General features: G+C 37.7%; 1 protein-coding gene across 1 annotated transcript in view; it reads left to right on the top strand.

The window, feature by feature from the left end:
• Positions 1–8,093: 8,093 nt before the first annotated feature.
• LOC106872327 (peptidyl-tRNA hydrolase 2, mitochondrial) overlaps positions 8,094–20,205 on the top strand; it is a 47,688-nt gene continuing 35,576 nt past the window's right edge. The window contains exons 1-3 of the mRNA XM_014919274.3: positions 8,094–8,335; positions 16,678–16,832; positions 19,655–19,744. Coding sequence (XP_014774760.1) covers positions 16,704–16,832; positions 19,655–19,744 — 219 coding nt within the window. The 5' untranslated portion in view covers positions 8,094–8,335; positions 16,678–16,703. The remainder of the gene's footprint in view (positions 8,336–16,677; positions 16,833–19,654; positions 19,745–20,205) is intronic.

Below are 20,205 nucleotides of genomic sequence, written 5' to 3'. Positions count from 1 at the left end.
ACACTTCGTTAAATTTGCCCACAAATTTCTTATTTACTTTTGCAATGTTTTGTGTTTTTTTGCTGTTGATAGAATCACTGATAAAAGTAAGATCATTATTTACTGACAGAAGTAACTTCAAAAATTTCACTTAAATCCGTACACTTAGTTAATTTCCCTAAAAATTTCTTATTTACTTTTGCAATGGTTTTGTGTTTTTCTGTTGTTAATGGCTTTTCTCTGGTTCCTTTGATACTGGCTCTTTGGTTCACTAAGTAACAAATTTCGTTTCAACCTGTACAATTCTTTATTTTCTGTAAAAATTTCTTATTTACTTTCTGCCTGTCGTATTAAGAAATGTAATTTCTGTTACCTAGTTATTCTCATTGTTTACTATCTTCTACACCTGTGTATTTCTGTATACATATATAACCATGCCTAGAAGGAAAGTGTCAAGTTTGTCTACAAAGTCAAGGTCAGCCAAAAGAATGTCTCTGTCCAAGGAAAGAGAGAGAGCTGCAGAAAGTGAAGCATACCAAGAAACAAACAGACTGTGCGCTACAAAAGCCAGAACATCTCAAAGTGATGAACAGAGGTATGCATGGCTGACAAAGAATAGGATCTCCCCTGCAGAACGAAGAGCAGTTGCAACAGCTCAGAGAAGCAACTTCTATGAAGCAGCTTTCAAATATGATCCAGCAGTTCATTATGCAGATGACACTAGAGTTTCCATGGGTACAATGACACGTGAGTTCATACATTGTAAAGCAAGGAAGTGGCCTGGAGAGACACCTACATTGTGCTGCAGTAATGGACAGATTAAACTCCCTGCAATCCCCCAACCTCCAGACCCATTGAAGAAATTGTTGTCATCAACTGACCAAAATTCCAAGCACTTCCAAAGCAAAATTAGACAATACAACACTGTACTACAGATGACATCATTTGGAGCCACAAGAGATTTAACTGAGCCAGGATCCATGTAAACTTTCAAGATCCAAGGTCAGATTTATCATCGGATTGGCTCTCTACTACCTCTATCAAATGAATCACCAAAATCGATCTTTCGTTGTTTATAACCTGTAACTGTTTTTTGGTTACGAAATAAGCTACACAAAACGTGTTTTTGAATTACGTGCATTTACTTTATATATATATATATGAGTTGAAAACTTTCTTTTCATATTTTACTTAACGTCTATGCTTAATCTAGACGGTGTTTTTAAATTTTATTATTCTCTTTAACCTGGGCAATGCCAGGTATTTCTGCTAGTACGTATGTACATACATACATACATACATATGTAGTGAAACTACCTACCGCCATTAGATACAAAACTGCTATCGCCATTCTTCTCATTTAAATATAAATAAATGCGAGCGTAGTAGAAAACCCATTCCTTGTCATCACGTGACTGATTATTATTCTAATCGGCAACTTCTTCGAACCTTTCCCGCCAGAACGCAAACTGACCAATCACGGCCCTTAATAAGGTCACGTGATAGAGTAAAATTCTGAAGGCATTTGGAGCCCTCTTAACGCTATATATAGATCAACTCATACCCCACAAATTTGTCTCGGTCCAGTTTCTCTCAGAGACTGTTCCGTGTACCACACGACAGCAGCAGCAGCCAGCGACCACTTCAGCAGCTTCGTCCAGCCACGATGACCACCGCCGTCGCCACATCAGCAACACGTTTCTACGACTACTACCAAGCAGCCTCTACACCACCAGCGTCAACACGACTTACTATGTACACCAAACCAAACCTCCGCGGCACATCTCTCTCTTCGATTCTGTTAGGTGACTCAGCTTCACCACGATAAATAAACAGACAAGAGTTCTTAAACAGACAAGAAATTCTCAGCCAGCGACGAACATCTGTATAACAAGAATCACGGCCCGGCATCGATGCCACGACATCACAACTAGTGATCAGCACTGTCACACTCAGCCTCTCCTCACTTTCACATACAGAACTTTTCCTATAGTGTACTAACGAACTGGTATAATTGCTCACGTGTCATTTACTGACTCTCTTTCTATCTGCTGTAATAATACACATACACACACATGTATCACTCACATACACACTTTTCTTTGTATCACGGCCTGTCTTTGATTATGTTATTATATGTCGCATTCACACTCTCACACAGACATACATCTTTAACGCTATAATAAATATCTCTGTTATTCATCTAATACGGTTGTAGTCTTTCATTACTGGTCACATATGTTATCGTCGCATAACATATCATGTATATCATCTTTGATATATATTTGTATGTTCGACCGTGTGACACGTTTAAATAAAAGGAGTCCTCTGTTTGTCCATTCGTCACCATTTCTCCTTTTTTTGAGTTTGCACGGTCGTCCCTTACACATACATACATTTGTATATATTTATGTATAATGGAATGGAAGATTTATGATACCTGTGGAGTATCTCCTTCTCCCATTATAATTGTTTTTGTAGTTTCAAGGAACTGGAACAGGTCACCGATTTGTGACGTCCGTGTGAAGCGAGGTGACAAGAATGGCTCCTTAGTACATCACACGTCGATACAATAAATATAAATAGAACAATGCATATATGTGCCAGAGGGAAATAAGAGACACAACTGGGCAGAATCTTTAAGAGAAGATTTATTGATATGTTAACATGTGTGATTGTGTGTGCGTCATATATACAGAATAATAGACAGGCCGTCATAAGAATAAGATGTATGTGTGCGTATGTAGGCATAAATGTATGCACGTTAAGAACATACAAGGATGGCGATGAAGAAGAGACAGTGAAAGAGTCTATAGCCATCAAAGTGAGGAGTAAGTTCATAGACACAAGAATGATAAATACCAGTTTGTAGTCAATTGTACACGATAGTTTTATAAGAAGTTGTGCCGATGATGCAGAGCCAGTTGCAATACATGTCGCACATGAAGTTGTGGCTGTGATGCTGCTGCCTGGGTTACTTGGTACAGGAGTTCTCGCAGGTTGTATATTCACTGTTGATCCATGGTGAAATAATTCATGAACAGTGCAGTGTTGTAACCCGGGTGAGTTGCTTGTTGAGTTGTGTACGTAGAGAGATGTTGACATTAGGAAGAATGGTGGCGATGGAGATGGAGGTCACCGAATAACGTGGCTGCTGTTGTGTTGTCACTGAAACTGGCGGTGTCTTGTGTGGTCAGAGGCTAGACTTTAAAAGGTATGGAACCGAAAAGACATCGAGACGAGGAGAAGCTTGGTTTTTATAAGGAGTTATAGGTTCAAAGCTGAGGAGAAAAAAGGGTGTCACATGTGACCTTATTTGAAGGCTGCGATTGGTTGGGTTGCATATTGGCGCGTGCTAGAGCAAGAGACAAATTGCGCCAATACCAACCAATCAGAGTAGTGGACACAATGGGGTCCAAAATGTGGCAAAAGGCTGGCTGTTATCTACTTCACTCGTATGTATGTATATATAATAGAAAGGAGAGGAATTTCACTTGAGTGTACGCTACATATGTATCAGGCTGAGTAAAAAGAAAGCAACATTTTGAAATAAGAAATCCATCATAATATATTTTAACAATGCAGAAATTTTATTCATCAAAGTAAATACCATTACAATCAACACATTTTTGCCAACGAGTTACAAGTTTGTTTATTCTGGTAACATAAAAATCTGGAGTTCTGGAGCTGATGAACTCTTTGAATGCACTTTCAGCATTGGTTTGATTTTTGAACTCCTTCTCTTGCAGGAAACCATGAAGGTGCTTGGAAAAGTGGTAGTCGATAGGAGAAAAGCCTGAGGGATAAGCTGGGTGGGGAAGAACTTCGTAGCCAAGTTCCCTCAACTTCTGGAGCTTCATTAGTGAAACGTGTGGTCGAGCATTGTCATGAAGAATTATTGGCCCTCTTCTGTTGACCAGTCTGGGATGGAGGAGTAGCAGTTTTTTGTTCATTTTGACAATTTCATGGCAATATGTTTCTGCTATAATGGTTTTTCTGGGTTATAAGAAGCTGTAGCAGATGAGTCAAACAGTACACCACCAAACAGTCACTATAAGCTTCTTTTTGAAGAACTTGGGTTTAAGAAAGGTTTTCAGTGCTTCATTTTGGTCCAACCACTGCAAAGAACATTTTTTTATTATTGTACAGAATCTACTTTTCATCGCAAGTTATAATACGGTCGAGAAATGGATCAGTCTGGTTATGGAGAAGAAGCAACAAGCAAATTTCATATCTGTGCATTTTCTGATTTTCATTCAAATTGTGTGGTACCTATTTGTTGAGCTTTTTTGATTTTTCGATCGCATGCAAATGATTGCAGGTAGTTTTCTGGCTAACTTGAAGTTCTTTTCGCAGTTCTCCAATGGTTTTTTTGTGGATCTTTCTCAATGACGGTCTTTAATTGACCATTATCGATGACAGATATGGTGTCCACAATGCTCACTGTGAAATCGTTTAAACCATCTTTGAGTTGACCACTCACTGGTTATTTCCTCACCAAATGTTTCGTTGATATTGCGAGCAGTTTCATCTGCTTTCCATCCTTTTTTGAAGTTGAATAGCAAAATTGCTCAAATGATTGTAGTAATGGTGAAAAAAACATCAATGTTAATTTATTAATGTATTTGGGCATGTCTGTGCCTGTATTATCATAGAATTGCAAAAAAATGTTTAGAAAAATTTCAAAACTCAGCAAAAACCCGGTACAAATTCTTCATGGTTCAAAACGTTGCTTACTTTTTACTCGACCTGATATGGGTGTGTTTGTTTTTGTCCCCATTACACTGCTTCACAACCAGTGTTGGTTTGTTTACATCCTTGTAATTTAGTAGTTCAGCAAAAGGGATAGAATAATTACCAGATTTAAAGCTAAGTACTGGGGTTGATTTGATCAAATGAATGCCCCAGCATGGCCACAATCCAATGACTGAAACAAGTAAAAAGATAAAAGATATCAAGAAAAACTTTATCTTACCACAAAGCATTGCTTTGTGACCTCAGCCATGGCTTGTAATATATACTGATTATTATACAGACAAAATGTCGAGTGTTGCTTTGAACTTTGAACTACATTTGTCAGTTGTAGCATCACGCCTTCACTCTCAAATTTTTGGCTATTAAAAATCCTCCTCAAAAGCTATGGTCCTCAAACTAATGAGTATCAGTCTCCTAACCCCAGTATTTGTGAAATACCCTCGCCCACGGCTTATTATTAAAAAAACAAAATAGGCTCTCCACTGGTACAGCATATTTACTCATGTAGAATCTGTACCCTAATTTATGTACACTTACAGATTTTGTTAAGCTATATATAAAAATAACCACAAACAGGAAGTGTTGTTTATTCTGTGTTAATCATCTACAATGTGAAAGAGAGCATGATCTGCCATTTAATCTTGAGTCTTGTTTGCCACCAAACCAGAAGTCCCTGTTTTGCCACTTATTTGATAACTAGTCTGCAGTAAGAATCCCCATCTACAGTTTGTCTCTTACGAGTATGGCACCAGCAATGCCATACTCACAATTTCCATTAGCTGCACTGGTGTCCTCATCTTGATTGTTGCTTTCACTGCATTTCAGTTGTTGTATACTCTAGCCTTCTTAACTCTTTATTTGATCTACAGGGGTGCACTATTCTCATTCATGGAGGTACATGACTTAGTGGTTAGGGTGTTGGATTCATGATCATAAAATTGGGGTTTTGATTCCTTGATCAGGTGATGCATTGTGTTCTTGAGCAAAACACTTCATTTCACATTGCTCATGTACACTCAGCGGGCAAAAATGAGTAATTCTGCGAGGGACTGGCGTTCTGTCCAGGTGGGGAATTTATATGCCGTGGAAACCGAGAAACTGACCCTTATGAGTCAACATGACTTGAGACGGTAACTTTACTGTTCTCATTGCACTCTCTGAATAAAAAAATGGGATCTTTTTTAAAACGGGGGCCACATTTTTCATTAACGAAACACTTTGAAACTTGGAACACTGGTAGAATGTGTCATATAAAACATCTTTTTCTCTTAGTCTTCTTAAAAAAAAAGAAATCCATAAGTTAGTCCATGTTAAAGTTGTCGTATTTCTGTAATTTCAACCAATCATTGACGTCCATTCAGCCGATATATATTAAGTGCCGACTACATAAACAAACGATTCTGAAACAATTAACCCTAACCCTAACCCTAGGGTTAGGGTTAGGGTTAGGGTTAGGGTTAAAGCAAATTTAAAATGAAAAAAGCAAATAAAACGAAGGTATGGAGATTAAATACGCTTTACATCGCTTAATCAGCCAAAGGAGTAAATGTAAACAACTGAATACTTGTCAGTGATTGGTTGAAATTATCGAAATAAGACAATTTTTTACATGAAATAAATTTGAATACAAAAATATTTTTCTGTTCTATAACACAAAATAGATAAGTATACGAAGTTTGAAAGTCTTTCCGTACCAAAAACACTACGTAAAACATTAATGAAAAATGTTATGATCCAAAAAATGTTATGTCAGAAAATGCAGAGATCAAATAAATGTGGACCAAATAAAGGGTTAGGTTTGAAATTCCAATACAACAACCGATTTCAGCACAAGACACCTAAAGAAGGTCGGAGTGTGCAACAGCCAAAACATAGTGAAAGCAACAATCAAGACGAGGGCACTAGCACTGGCAGGGTCACTCAGTAACTTGCAAGACAAAGATCCTTTGAGAGGGGAGAGGGCATTGGAGGAGGTGACCTTGTGCCGAATAATGAAAGGTTAGAGTGTGACAAAGAGACAGAAACAGGTGTCGTGATGTAGGGGAGGTACATGGTTACCCAGTCAAAGAGAGAGAGAGAGAGAGAAGGAATGAGGACAGAAACAGGTGTGTTGCTGTAAAGGAGATACATGGTTACCCAGTCAGAAGGAGAGAACAAGAGACAGAGGGAGAGTGGAAGAGGGCAAGAGTACTCTCATGGTTCCGGGTTCAGTCCCACTGCATGGCACCTTGGGCAAGTGTCTTCTACTGTAGTCTCATGCTGCCTAAAGCCTTGTGAGTGGATCAGGTAGACGGAAACTGAAAGAATCCTGTCGTATATATATATATATATGTATAATATATTTGTGTTTGTCCCCCCCACCATTGCTTGACAACCGATGTTGGTGTGTTTATGTCCCCCGTAACTTAGCAGTTCATCAAGAGATTCTGATAGAATAAGTACTAGACTTACAAAGAATAAGTCCCGGGGTTGATTTGTTTGACTAAGGGCAGTGCTCCTGTATGGCCACAGTCAAATGATTGAAATAAGTAAAAGAATAAAAGAATATATATTCACCCTAATTTTTCCATGATGTCCAATTTTGTAATTAATAAATAATTATTAATTTAATTTTCTCTATTTTCTTATTTTCGTATATATGCGCGCATGTGTGTATCTATGTGTTTGTTCCCCACTAATGCTTGACAACTGGTGTTGGTGTGTTTATGTTCCTTTAACTTAGTTGTTTGACAAAAGAGATTGATAGAATAAGTACTAGGTTTAAGAATAAAAAAAAGTCATTCAACTAAAAATTCAAGGCAGTGCCCCAGCATGGCCACATTCTAATTGCTGAAAAGAAAACGCACCGTTCGAGTGTTGAGTCTAATGGAGGCAGTGATAGATGACCAAGACCTTTGGTGATTTAATGTGCTTGTATAGATCTGTCAAACCGAGTGAGATCATATCATTGCTGATGCCGGTGTCAGATCAATGGCACCCGTGCTGGTGGCAGGTAAAAAGCACTCACTACACTCTTGGAGTGGTTGGCATTAGGAAGGGCATCCAGCCATAGATCAGATCGGAACCTGGTGCAGCCTCCTGGCTTACCAGTTGTCTGTCAAACTGTCCAACCCATGCTAGCATGGAAAGTGGACGTTCAATGATGATGATAATAAAAGATAAAAGACGAGTCCACATTGCACAATATAGTAACTGATATTGAAATAGTTGGGACATCTCTGATTATATCGTCTGCTGAATTAGGACTGTTCAGAGAAGTTAAATAGTATCAATCTAAAGAACTTGTTGCAGAACAATTACAAAACGTCCCAAATTCATTGAAGTTCTAACATTGACACACTGAGTTCACTCCCTTTAACTTCCGGTACTTTTTTCTTTCTTTCCTTCATTGATAACAGCAACTTCGGCACCAAAAGTTGTGATAACATCTCTTCGTCTCCAATATCACTTACTGCTGATATACTACATTGCACCGCACTGCATATTGCTGCACTGTCACTCCATTGCCTGTTGCTTCTTTCTTTCATTCCCTCCTTGACTCTTCTTCGATGATTTGAAGAGATAACTAAAACATCATTCTGGCTCCAGTATTTTGTATTATGTATGTATGAAATTTAAATCTTCTGCTTTAGCCGTTATGAACACATCGATATATATATATAGATAGGATGTTTCATAAGGATGAGGAAAGTGTATGTATAATACACAACAATTAAAACGTGTCCCATCTTTATAAGATGTCCTGGATGTTGTGTATGTATTTATGTGTATTGGCATGAGTGTGTGTGTGTATCTCCTTTTACTTGTGTCAGTCATTAGACTACGGCCATGGTATTCAATACATTAATATGTACAATAAATGACGCCGGATGTCATTTATTGTTCATTAATTATTGAATACCATACTTGAAACTTTGCTAATCGCTTTTTAATTGTTAATAATTACAGTTAAAAACAGCAGTGGAATTTAGCAAAATCATTTGATCGTTAAAGCGTCGAACAAAATGCCTTTAGGTTCTGTATTGAAATCCCGCCAAGATTGATATAGTGTTTCATCCTTCAGGGGCCAATAAAACAAGGTACCAATTCCAACGCTAAAATAACTAGTTGTGATCAAAGGTACATCAGCCGCGACCATTATGTCTTTGAATTGATGAAATTGTGTATAAATATAAGTAAAACAAGTGGTCTTAATTATTATATCCAACTACAGTGTCCAATATATCATTTCCTTGTTCTCAAGACGGTAGAGTTAGATTTGAGGGAAATCTGGCTGTTATTTCCAACAGCTCTTGTTACTACGTAGATGTCTTTCTTATTGGCTCATGCATACATATATACATACATACATCAGTCAGGAGGGTGTGATTCGAGAGAGCTTTCTGTTTCTATGAAGTCTAGCTACCGTATAGAAGCTTCACCCATTAGCTCATAGGTGCATATATACATATTACAGTATGTGTCATATGAAAGAGATTTGGCTGTTGTTTCTAACAGCTCTTGCTACAGTCCAGACATCTCTCATTGGCTTATACATACATACATAAGTCAAGTAGGGCGTGCATTAAGGGAAATTTGGTTACTGTTTCCACCCTGTTTGGCTGTCATGTGAAAGTCTTTGTTGGTTCATACATAGCGAGTTTTGGCTGCTATTTCTCGCAGATTGAGTAAGAAGAGATTATTGTCGGCTTATTCATACATAAATACATACTTACGCAAAAGTGTTAGGCACCCATACTAATCTTCCAATTTCATTTAATTATGTGATCAGAAGGTTTAATAGATTATGACAAATATCCTTTTATATATTTTTAACGTGATTTTATACGTTGTCGCTCCACTTTTTCCTCTAATTGCAACATTATATACCTTGGCATAAAATATACCAAATTTTCTCAAATTTTTGGAGTTATTTTCTTCCATTTAGGTTGTTGGTTTTGTGACGTTCCTTGTTTAGTTTCTGTATTAGAGCTCCATATGGCTTTCTTAATCACTTGCTACAGTTATTCCATAGCAGTCGTTCTCAACTGGGGTACATATGACCCCTGGAGGTCCGTCTATGTGTTTTGAGGGTCCACACAAGCAAAGTAGTAAATTGGAGATCATGTTAGTATTCTAAGGGTCCATGAAAAGCTTTTACTTCAGATGTATTTATTGCAAGTTTAACATGTTTCTGGCCTTTGGAACATGTTCTCCTTGGGTGTGCTTTTGCAATCCTGCACAAGTGAATGTGTGGAAAAACAAAATAGTGTTATGAAGGAGGAAATAAAATTCTAGTTACTGTGACAGCTGCATAATATTATCACAGTTTGGTAGGCAATCATCTGTAGCAAATAGAAGAACTAATCTGATAAATATAATTTAAAATGATTCTACTCAATACTGTTCTAGTTCTACAAAAGAAAATAAATAAAGGATCTATACTTAATTCTAATGAGGAATAATGTCCATTGATTGTGTGACTGATTTAAAACATGATGCACATTTTCCTTATTAACTTTTGGCATGCTTTTACTGTGAGGTGGACTTATAAACTGATGAGTGAACATTGGTCAGTTGACCAGGAGGTGTGAAGTTAGGCAATGAAGAACTACAATCGATGTGAACCTGGGCAACGAAGAACTAAAGTCTGTGAAGTCAGGTGACGAAGAACTGCATCACACAAGACATCCAGCCACTAGTGTAGCTAGAGTGTGTGCTGTCTCAGGCGGCCCTTCCGTTTGCCATCCCAGACCCCCCCCCCCCCGAAAAAACACATTGCCTACAGCAGACCCAAAAGTGCTGCCTGGGGTGGACTGTTTCTACCACTCGCCTCACTCTAGCTGTGCTAGTGCATCCAACCATGTATGACTACTTCCTCTCTGGGCAAGTTGGCTTGCTGGGCTGGGATGGTCTGGGCTTTCCCACCTGCTGACTTGGCTGTTGGAGCTCTGAGCTATCAACCACCTGCTTGAGAACTCCCATCCAGGCTGCTCATATTCTTGGTTGTGCTCTGTCATTTGTTACTCAACATTCATTGGTGAGGAAAGGCATAAAAACTAAATTGAAGATAGTAATTTTAGTTCTTTTTTTATCCTTTTCTCTTTTGAGAATCAGATGCTAGCACTGGTTCATTATGGTGACAGAACCTGCAATTCTAGACCCTGGCAGTGCAGGTGCCATGTAAAAAGCATCCAGTCCACACTGTAAAGGGGTTAACATTTAGAAGGGCATCTAGCTGTAAAAACCAAGTCCAAACTAACCTCGCCTGTGCTGGTGCCATGTAAAAAGCACTCAGTTCACTCTGTGGGGTGGTTGGTGTTAGGAGGGGCATCCAGCTGTAAAAAAACTATGCCAAAATAGACACTGAGGTCTGGTGCAATCTTCTGCCTGGATGGCTCCTGTCAAACCATCCAAGCCTTGCTAACATAGAAGACAGGCGTTAAATGATGATGAGGAGCCCATCAGGAGGAGGAAAAGACCCATTTCTTTTATTTTTTCTTACTTGTTTCAGTCGTTAGACTGTGGCCATGCTGCAGCACCATCTTGAAAAATTTTATGCAAATGAATCAACCCCAGTACTCGTTATTTTTTAAAGCCTGGTACTTCTTCTATTGGTCTCTTTTGCCAAACTGCTAATTTACGGGAATGTAAACACACCAACACTGGTTGACAAGTGGTGGTGGGGACAAGCACAGACACAAAGACACACTCACATAAATATATACACACACACACATATATATGTATATATATATATATATATATATATATATATATATATATATATATATATATATATATATATAATATATAATAATAATATATAATATATATATATAATAATAATAATATTTGGATAAAAATCCAAATTTACCGGTAAAAACTCAATTAAAATCAATTTATTAAAAATTAAAATTAAATTAAGTTTCACAGTATTAAATATATATATATAGTTTTAGGGAAAAGAACCAAAGTTCATGAACTCATCGATGAAAATCCACTGTCACATATAGAACAATTAATAATTAAAAGCACAATAAATAAGTATAATATAATACAAAGTAAATATCATAAGATAAAGATATCTTATGATACTTACTTTGTATTATATTATACTTATTTTTTATGCTTTTACTTATTAATTTTTCTATATGTGACAGTGGATTTTCATCGATGAGTTCATGAACTTTGGTTCTTTTCCCTAAAACTATATATGTATATATATATATATATATATATATATATATATATATATATATATATATATATAATAATTGCAGCGTGGAAGGTGTTTATAAGCCATTTAAAATAACACACAAAATCCGTTAGATTCACTTCAACATTTAAATTTAATTTGTCAAAATATTTTCGTCGCTTTGAGACCGCGACCTGTTCACTGACAAAATTCTGTGCAGCACAGAATTTTGTGTGTTATTTTAAATGGCTTATAAACACCTTCCACGCTGCAATTGTTTTCGTTCCAGCACACGATCTCAGATCAAGTCACTTGCTATGCAAGTGCATCTATATATATATATATATATATATATATATATATATATAAAGATATATATATAAAGATATATATACACACACACACAATGAGCTTCTTTCAGTCTCTGTCTACCAAATCCACTCACAAGGCCTTTGTCAACTATAGGAGAAAACACTTACCCAAGGTCCCACACATGTGGTTGGGAAGCAAGCTACTCACTACCCAGCCATGTCTGCGGATTCTTATTCTCTTACTTTACAGCTGTAACAATTACAATAGACTCTTCCATAGTCACTAAAATAAGGTGGAACAGTCAGTTATTACTGAATTGCTACTGTATTCTCCCTCAACTCTTTTCCTCTTTGCTGTATAAGGCATGTGCATAATTGTGTGGTTAAGAAGTTTGTTTCCCAACTACATGGTTCCAGGTTTAGTCCTACCACATGAAACTTTGGGCAATTGCCTTCCACTAAAGTCTTGGGCAGACTTGTGAGTGGATTTGGTAGACGGAAATTGAATAAAGTTTGTCATATATTCTTTTACATGTTTCAGCACCTCTAGTGCAATCACCTTTTCCATTACCATTCTTATGCGATTGGCTTCTAATGAAGGAGGGAGAGCGACACTGCTGCCCTCTGTTGAGTTTCTTGCCATGATATTGGTTCATCTGGAACCTTGGACAGAAAGAGGTCAAGTTGTTTCTTGAAACATCTACTCCTACTCCATGAAGATCTCTCAGATGTTTTGGTAAGGCATTAAATAGCCGTGGGCCCCTGAATCCCAAGCTACTGTAGTATATGGTCCTCACTTTAGACGAGATAGCTGGGATCTTTGGAATAGTGCAGTGATGTCCATTTCAGGAGCTGGTATAGCTCTCTATGCCAACACTTGGTGCCAACCTCCATCTCTGAATGTTGTGGTACCATCATGATATTGTAACGGATGGTTTAGATGCACTGTACCAGTGTAGTAACAGTAATTAAGATAACAATGCAGCCATAATAACAATGTAACGATCCTACAATCTCTTCATGAACCAACAATCAATATTCCAGATGAACTGACCAACTGACACCTTCCAACTTCACCCCGAACTCAACTCGAACTAACACACAAACTTCATTCTGACTGCCACTATTTATAATCACTTGATCCAGTCTATTTCTCGCAAGGGGGCGTTGTGACTCATCACAACACAACCCCTCCAGAATCTTCCATGAATATACTACTGCATATATATATGTAAACATATCTATCTATCTATCTATCTATCTATCTATCTATCTATCTATAGATGGATAGATAGATAATCTGTATGCGTAAGTGTGTGTATGTTTGTTTCTCCTTGTCTTGACATAGCACAATAGTTGTAAATTAGTGTCACCATTATAAAAGCAGTGTCATTCATTTTCCATCCGTCCATGTGTGTGTGTGATGGTGATAGTGGTGGTAGTGACTGAATGGGCGTGCAACCATAGAAAATCTGCCTCAAGAAGTTCTGTCTCACACATGCAAGTATGAAAAAGTGGGCAATAAATGAGTGTTGATTATATATCATCATCATCATCATTTCATGTCTGTTTTCCATGATGGCATGAGTTGGATGGCTTGACAGAAGACTGCACTAGGTTCCATAATCTGTTTCGGCTTGGCTTTTGCAGCAGGATGCTCTTCCTAATGCCAACCACTTTACAGAGTGTACTGGGTTGGGTGCTTTTTACATGTACCATTACCTGTGCTTTTTAAGTGACACCTTGGTTTTAAGATCACACACACACAGTATTTTTTTTTTTATCTCTCTACAAATGCACAGCTTTCATAGCAGAACATAGAGGAGTATGTTGAAGCAGACTTTTCTGAGGCTTGATCTCCTTCCTGTCACCAACTCCAGCTTGTTTTCAAGTGATGTAATTATCTCTCAGTCTGCTGAACAGCTAAAAGTATGGGCATGTTTAATGCAGGAAACTGGGAACAGAGGAGCCCTTTGTGTACAAAGATTGCATGCCAAGATTTGTTAGGAAGCCATTGTTTACAAGGCAATGAATGCCATGTTGATATATAAATACATGGACACATACATACATGTATATATATATTCTTTTACTTGTTTCAGTCATTTGACCATGGCCATGCTGGAGCACTGCCTTTAGTCGAACAAATCAACCCCAGGACTTATTCTTTGTAAGCCTAGTACTTATTTTATCGGTCTCTTTTGCTGAACTGTTAAGTTACGGGGAAGTAAACACACCAACATCAGTGTCAAGCACAGACACACAAAAACATATATATATCCACAACCGGCTTCTTACAGTTTCTGTCTAGCAAATCCACTCACAAGGCTTTGGTCAGCCCGAAGCTATAGTAGAAGACACTTGCCTAAGGTGCCACGCAGTGGGACTGAACCTGGAACCATGTGGTTGGGAAGCAAGCTTCTTACCACACAACCACTCAGAAAAAAATTTCACAAACTGTTGTTCAGAGTTATCATTTGTTATCCAAGTGCAATGATCACAACTGTCCAATGAATGGTAATATGAAATTCTGGAATAACTGTTTGTGAAGATTTTTTGATTTTTAATAAAAACCACATTACTCTACCTTTGGTATTCATGTACTATTTTTTCTAACTTGGTTTGCATTTACATTCTTACTTGTGTGTGATATATATATATGTATGTGGGCATATATATGCATTTATATATGTGTATGTGTGTGTGTATATATATATAAATATGCCTGTTCAAGTACCATAAAAGCATGAAACTGTTAGGAGCTCTTTTGGTTGGGTATTAAATTGACAATTATCTCCTCACTGGATGGAGTACTTTTTGTTGATTCTTCTTTTTGATCTGTGTGTGTGTGTGCATGAGATGTGATTTCAATTATGTGATTGTTTATTTTTAGAATGACATTGTTGGGGAAGCTGGATCTGATCAATTTGAACAGAAGGAGGTTGAAGATTTGGACCAGATGTGTCTAGCTTAAATATAAAATAAATTGAAAATTTGGTCTGTGAATGGCTGGTTGAACTCTTTGGCATTCAGATTACTCTGCCAAATGTAATGTTTATTTATTCACATTGTTTTGAATTTACCATGTGTTACCTCATTGCTTAAAGATTTCCATGATGTGATTGTTTATATTTAGAATAACATTGTAGGTTGGGTGCAGCAAGGCTGGTCCATTGAAATCCAGGTTCTACTCATTTTTGCCAGCTGAGTGGACTGGAGCCGTGTGAAATAAAGTGTCTTGCTCAATGTACCATCAGGTATGAAAGTCATGACCTTACAACCATGAGCCAGGTACCCTAACCACTAAGCTACACATCCTCATGAGACCAAACCTATAATCAAAGACATTCCAGTCATGACCTACTAATTGATTTATTGCTTTAAACATAGTGTATCTATAAATATATAGGCACATACACACACACAAATACATCTTTTATCGGTTTTATTCATTGGACTGCAGCCATGGTAGGGCTCTGCCTTAAAAAAACTTAGTCGAATGAATTGACCCCAGCACTTATTTATTTTTAAGTCAGGTACTTATTCTATTTATCTCTTTTGACAGTATATATGTGTCTATGGATATGGATATATATAAATATATATGTATATTATATATATGTATGTATATTTGAAGCTCCAGTGAAGCTATAAGGTATTACTCAGGCACTCGACTATGAATCCACTGCATCTTATAGCAGAAACAACTGTAAGCTAATGAAGTTCATTAGATAATCGTTTCTTCTTTTGTCATCTCATTTTCTTATTCCTCTTTGTTCTCAACTGACACTTTGTTCTGAAGCATATGTATATTGAGTTCTACACTAGGTTATTCGTCTGGCAATGCCTAAGTAAAATATGTATGTATGTGTGTGTGTGTGTATCTATCAATCTGTATATATATATATATATATATATATATATATATATATATATATTAAATTAAGTTTCACAGTATATAATATATAATTTAGAGAAAAGAACCAAAGTTCGTGAACTCATCCATGAAAATCCACAGTCACATATAGAAAAATTTAATAAGTAAATACACTAAAAAGAACTTTGGTTCTTTTCTCTAAATTATATATTTATATATTATATATACTGTGAAACTTAATTTAATTTTAATTTTTGATAATTTGAATTTAATTGAGTTTTTACCTGTAAATTTGGATTTTTATCCCTAATATTATTATCTTAATTATATATATATATATATTGTCTCATTCTGTGTCATGCTGAATACCCCTAAGAACTACATTAAGGGTATGCATGTCTGTGGAGTACTCAGCTACTTGCATGTTAATTTCATGATCAGGCTGTTCCATTGATCAACTGGAACCCTGTTCATTGTAACTGACAGAATGGTGGTCTGGCCTCTTTTCTGAGGTTAAGCAACAACATTTAGGTTTAAGTCTAACCTTATCTTTTCCCTTTTTTTTTTCTTCCCATCAGCCTTAGCATTAACCTGATGCAACAACATGAAGTTGAATGACAATGAAATGAATTTGGCATTAGCCTTGTCAGCAGGATTAGGAATAGGGATAACGCTGACCTTGTTATTCCAGAGAAAACTCTTTGCTCGTACTCCAAAGTTCATGGCCGATGAGGTAAGTTTATGAACAATTCCGTATATTTTTGTCTCATCTTCATTGTCAGTTTATGCTAGATCCAACATGAGATTGTCACAAGTTACTCTTTCATCATCATCATCATCATTGTTTCACGTCAGTTTTCCATGCTGGTATGGGTTGGACAGTAAAATCAAACACCATCTTCATTATTATCATCATCATCATCATGTAATGTCTGTTTTTTTCATGCTGGCATGGGTTGGATGGTTTGATTGGAGCTGGGAAGGGCTGCACCAGGCACCAGTCATCAGTTTTGGTATAGCTTCTACAGCTGGTGCCCTTCCTAACGCTAACCTCTTTACAGGGTATACTGGCTGCTTTTTCACATGGCACTGACATGAGTGCTTTCTTACCTGGCGTTGGCACATGTACTTTTTTATGTGACACCAGTATGGATGTTGTCCCATGTGGTGCTGGCACGGGTCCTTTTTTACATGCTGCTGGCATAGGTGTTTTCTTAAGTGGCACCAGCACAGGTGCATTTTTACAGAACACCAGCACCTGTGGGATCACCAGAGGAGAATTGTGATTGCTGCAAAGGACATTCCTCTATGTGTGAGTAACCATGATTTTACTTAGCCCGACGTGTCTTCTCAAGCAGAGCAAACCACCAGAAGTCATCTCACAGAGGTGTTGCTCAACCTCATAAAGTTTTATTAACCTATTGTGTATGACTCTTATATAGGTGCAAGCATGGCTGCGTGGTTAAGAAAGTTGCTTCCAAGCCATATGGTTTCTGGTTCAATCCCACTCTGTGGTGCCTTGGACAAGTATCTTCTACTACAGCCATGGGCTGACTAAAGCCTTGTGAGTAAATTTGGGAGATGGAAACTGAAAGGAACTCATTGTGCATATATGTGTAGCTCTTTCTCTCATACTCTTTTTTCTATCTATCTATCTATGATGGATTCAAATGAGGGTTCAGTAAACTAAAGCGTTAATCATGTTGTATGGACATGAATGGGTCTCTTGAGGCCTGCTGGTGCCTTGTAAACCTTTTGGCAAAGGGAACAAGTTAAGGACTCATTTGCTTGAGTGCTTGTGGATCATTTACTATGTGTTTTCTTGAGTGGATGGCAAGACTTGCTTTGCTTCATGCCACAAAACCACAATGACAGGTAAGGTTTCCCTTTAGAGGAGCAGTGTTTTGCCAGCATTGCCTTCATGCTTGCACGACGTTGGCCCCAACACTGGATTTGACTTTGCTTACATCTCTCCTCCCCACTCTATCTCTCCATACATATATATGTGTGTATATATACATATATATATATATATATATATATATACAGATATATTTTTTGTATGTGTGCATACTTGTGTATGTGTATGCTTGTGCATACATGTGTATGTGTGTGTTTGTGTCTTCTTCTCTTGATATTGTGTGATGATTGTAAACGAGTGTCACTGTCATCCAATTACCTATGAAAAAAATGTGTTCTGTCATAGGCAAATGATACCTTACTTGGAAACAGGTGAGGTTTGGCAACAGAAAGGGCATCCGGCTGTAGAGAACACACTTCAAAGAGTTCCCCCTGAGGCATGTGAACATGGCAAAGTGGAAGTTGGTGGTGACAGGGGCAGCTGTGGTGGTGGTGGTAGTGGTAGTTATTGAAAGCAATGCTGTGTTAGTACTTTTATTATCTTTTACTTGTTTCAGTCATTAGGCCATGCTGGGGCACCGCTTTGAAGAATTTTTAGTTGAATGATGATGATGATAATTTTGACAGGCGCAAGAGTGGCTGTGTGGTAAGAAGCTTGCTTCCTAACCACATGGTTCTGGGTTTGGTTCCACTGTGTGGCACCTTGGGCAAGTGTCTTCTACTATAGCCTCAAGCCAACCAAAGCCTTGTGAGCGGATTTGATAGACAGAAGCTGAAAGAAGCCTGTCATGTATATATATATATATATATATATATATGTATGTATTTGTATGTCTGTGTTTATCCCTTGACAACCGATGTTGGTGTGTTTACGTCCTTGTAACTTAATGGTTCAGCAAAAGAGAGACCAATAGAATAAGTACTAGGCTTACAAAGAATAAGTCCTGGGGTCGATTTGTTCAACGAAAGGTGGTGCTCCAGCATGGCTGCAGTCAAATGACTGAAACAAGTAAAAGAATAAAAGAACAGTCAAAATTTAAGGTCCCTTTTTCCATGCTGGCATGGGTTGGAGAGTTTGATGTGAACAGATGGGCCAGAGGGCTCTGCCAGGTTCTATGTCTGTCTTGGCCTGGTTTTCCCTGGCTGAATGCCCTTCCTAATGTCAATCACTCAACAGAGTGTACTAGTTGCATTGTATGTGGCACCTGCACCAGTGAGGTTGCCAAGTAGCTGCAAGATAAGACCCCATCAACTGAGTTGGGTATAGACTGGAGGATTAAGAAACTATGATGGAGGGAGAGGAGTAGATGTCTTGTTGAAGAGGTAGAGAAGTGGAGTCCAGGTACAACGTGAATTTGAGACAGAATAGGAAGTGCACTGAGTGGAAGTAGGATGACAGATGATAATGGTAACAACAATTATGATTGGCGATGATCATGATGAAGACGGTAATAATTTTGACGAATGTTGATGATGGTAATTAAGCTGGAGATGATGATGATGGTGATGTTGATATATTGATGATCTTGATGATGATGATAATGATGGTGTTGACAATTATGGTGGCAGTGGTAATAATGAGGATGGTGATGATTATGATGATGATGTTGATGATGATAATTACAAAGGTGATGATTTCGATGATGATGATGATGATGATGGTAATATTGATGTGTTTTCCTTTGTATGTTTCAGATTGGTGGATTGGCCAATAACGGAGAAATGAAGTTTGTTGTTGTTGTTCGATCGGATCTGAAGATGGGGAAGGGTAAAATTGCAGCACAGGTTAGTGTAATCATCCGTACCCCTGTTCTCATGAATACCTGTGTTTCACTTACATTCAGTTCTGTGTGTGTATAAGTATGTTTGTGTGAAAGTATGTGTAGGTGTGTGTGTGTCTTTGTGCAAAAGTATGTATAGGCGCAGGCATGGCCTTGTGGTAAGAAGCTTGCTTCCCAACCATATGGTTCCAGGTTCAGTCCTACTGCATGCCACCTTGGGTAGGTATTTTCTACTATGGTGTTGGACTGACCAAAACCTTGAGAGTGGATTTGTTAGACAGAAACTGAAAGAAGCTTGTTTTATATATATATATATATATATATATATATATATATGTGTGTGTGTGTGTGTGTGTGTGGAGGCGCAATGGCCCAGTGGTTAGGACAGCGGACTCGTGGTCATAGATCACGGTTTCGATTCCCAGACCGGGCGTTGTGAGTGTTTATTGAGCGAAAACACCTAAA

This window comes from Octopus bimaculoides, chromosome 28 (assembly GCF_046866305.1).
Source record: "Octopus bimaculoides isolate indiv1 chromosome 28, ASM4686630v1, whole genome shotgun sequence".
Lineage (NCBI taxonomy): Eukaryota > Metazoa > Mollusca > Cephalopoda > Octopoda > Octopodidae > Octopus > Octopus bimaculoides.
This window is presented reverse-complemented; position numbering and strand designations above follow the sequence as displayed.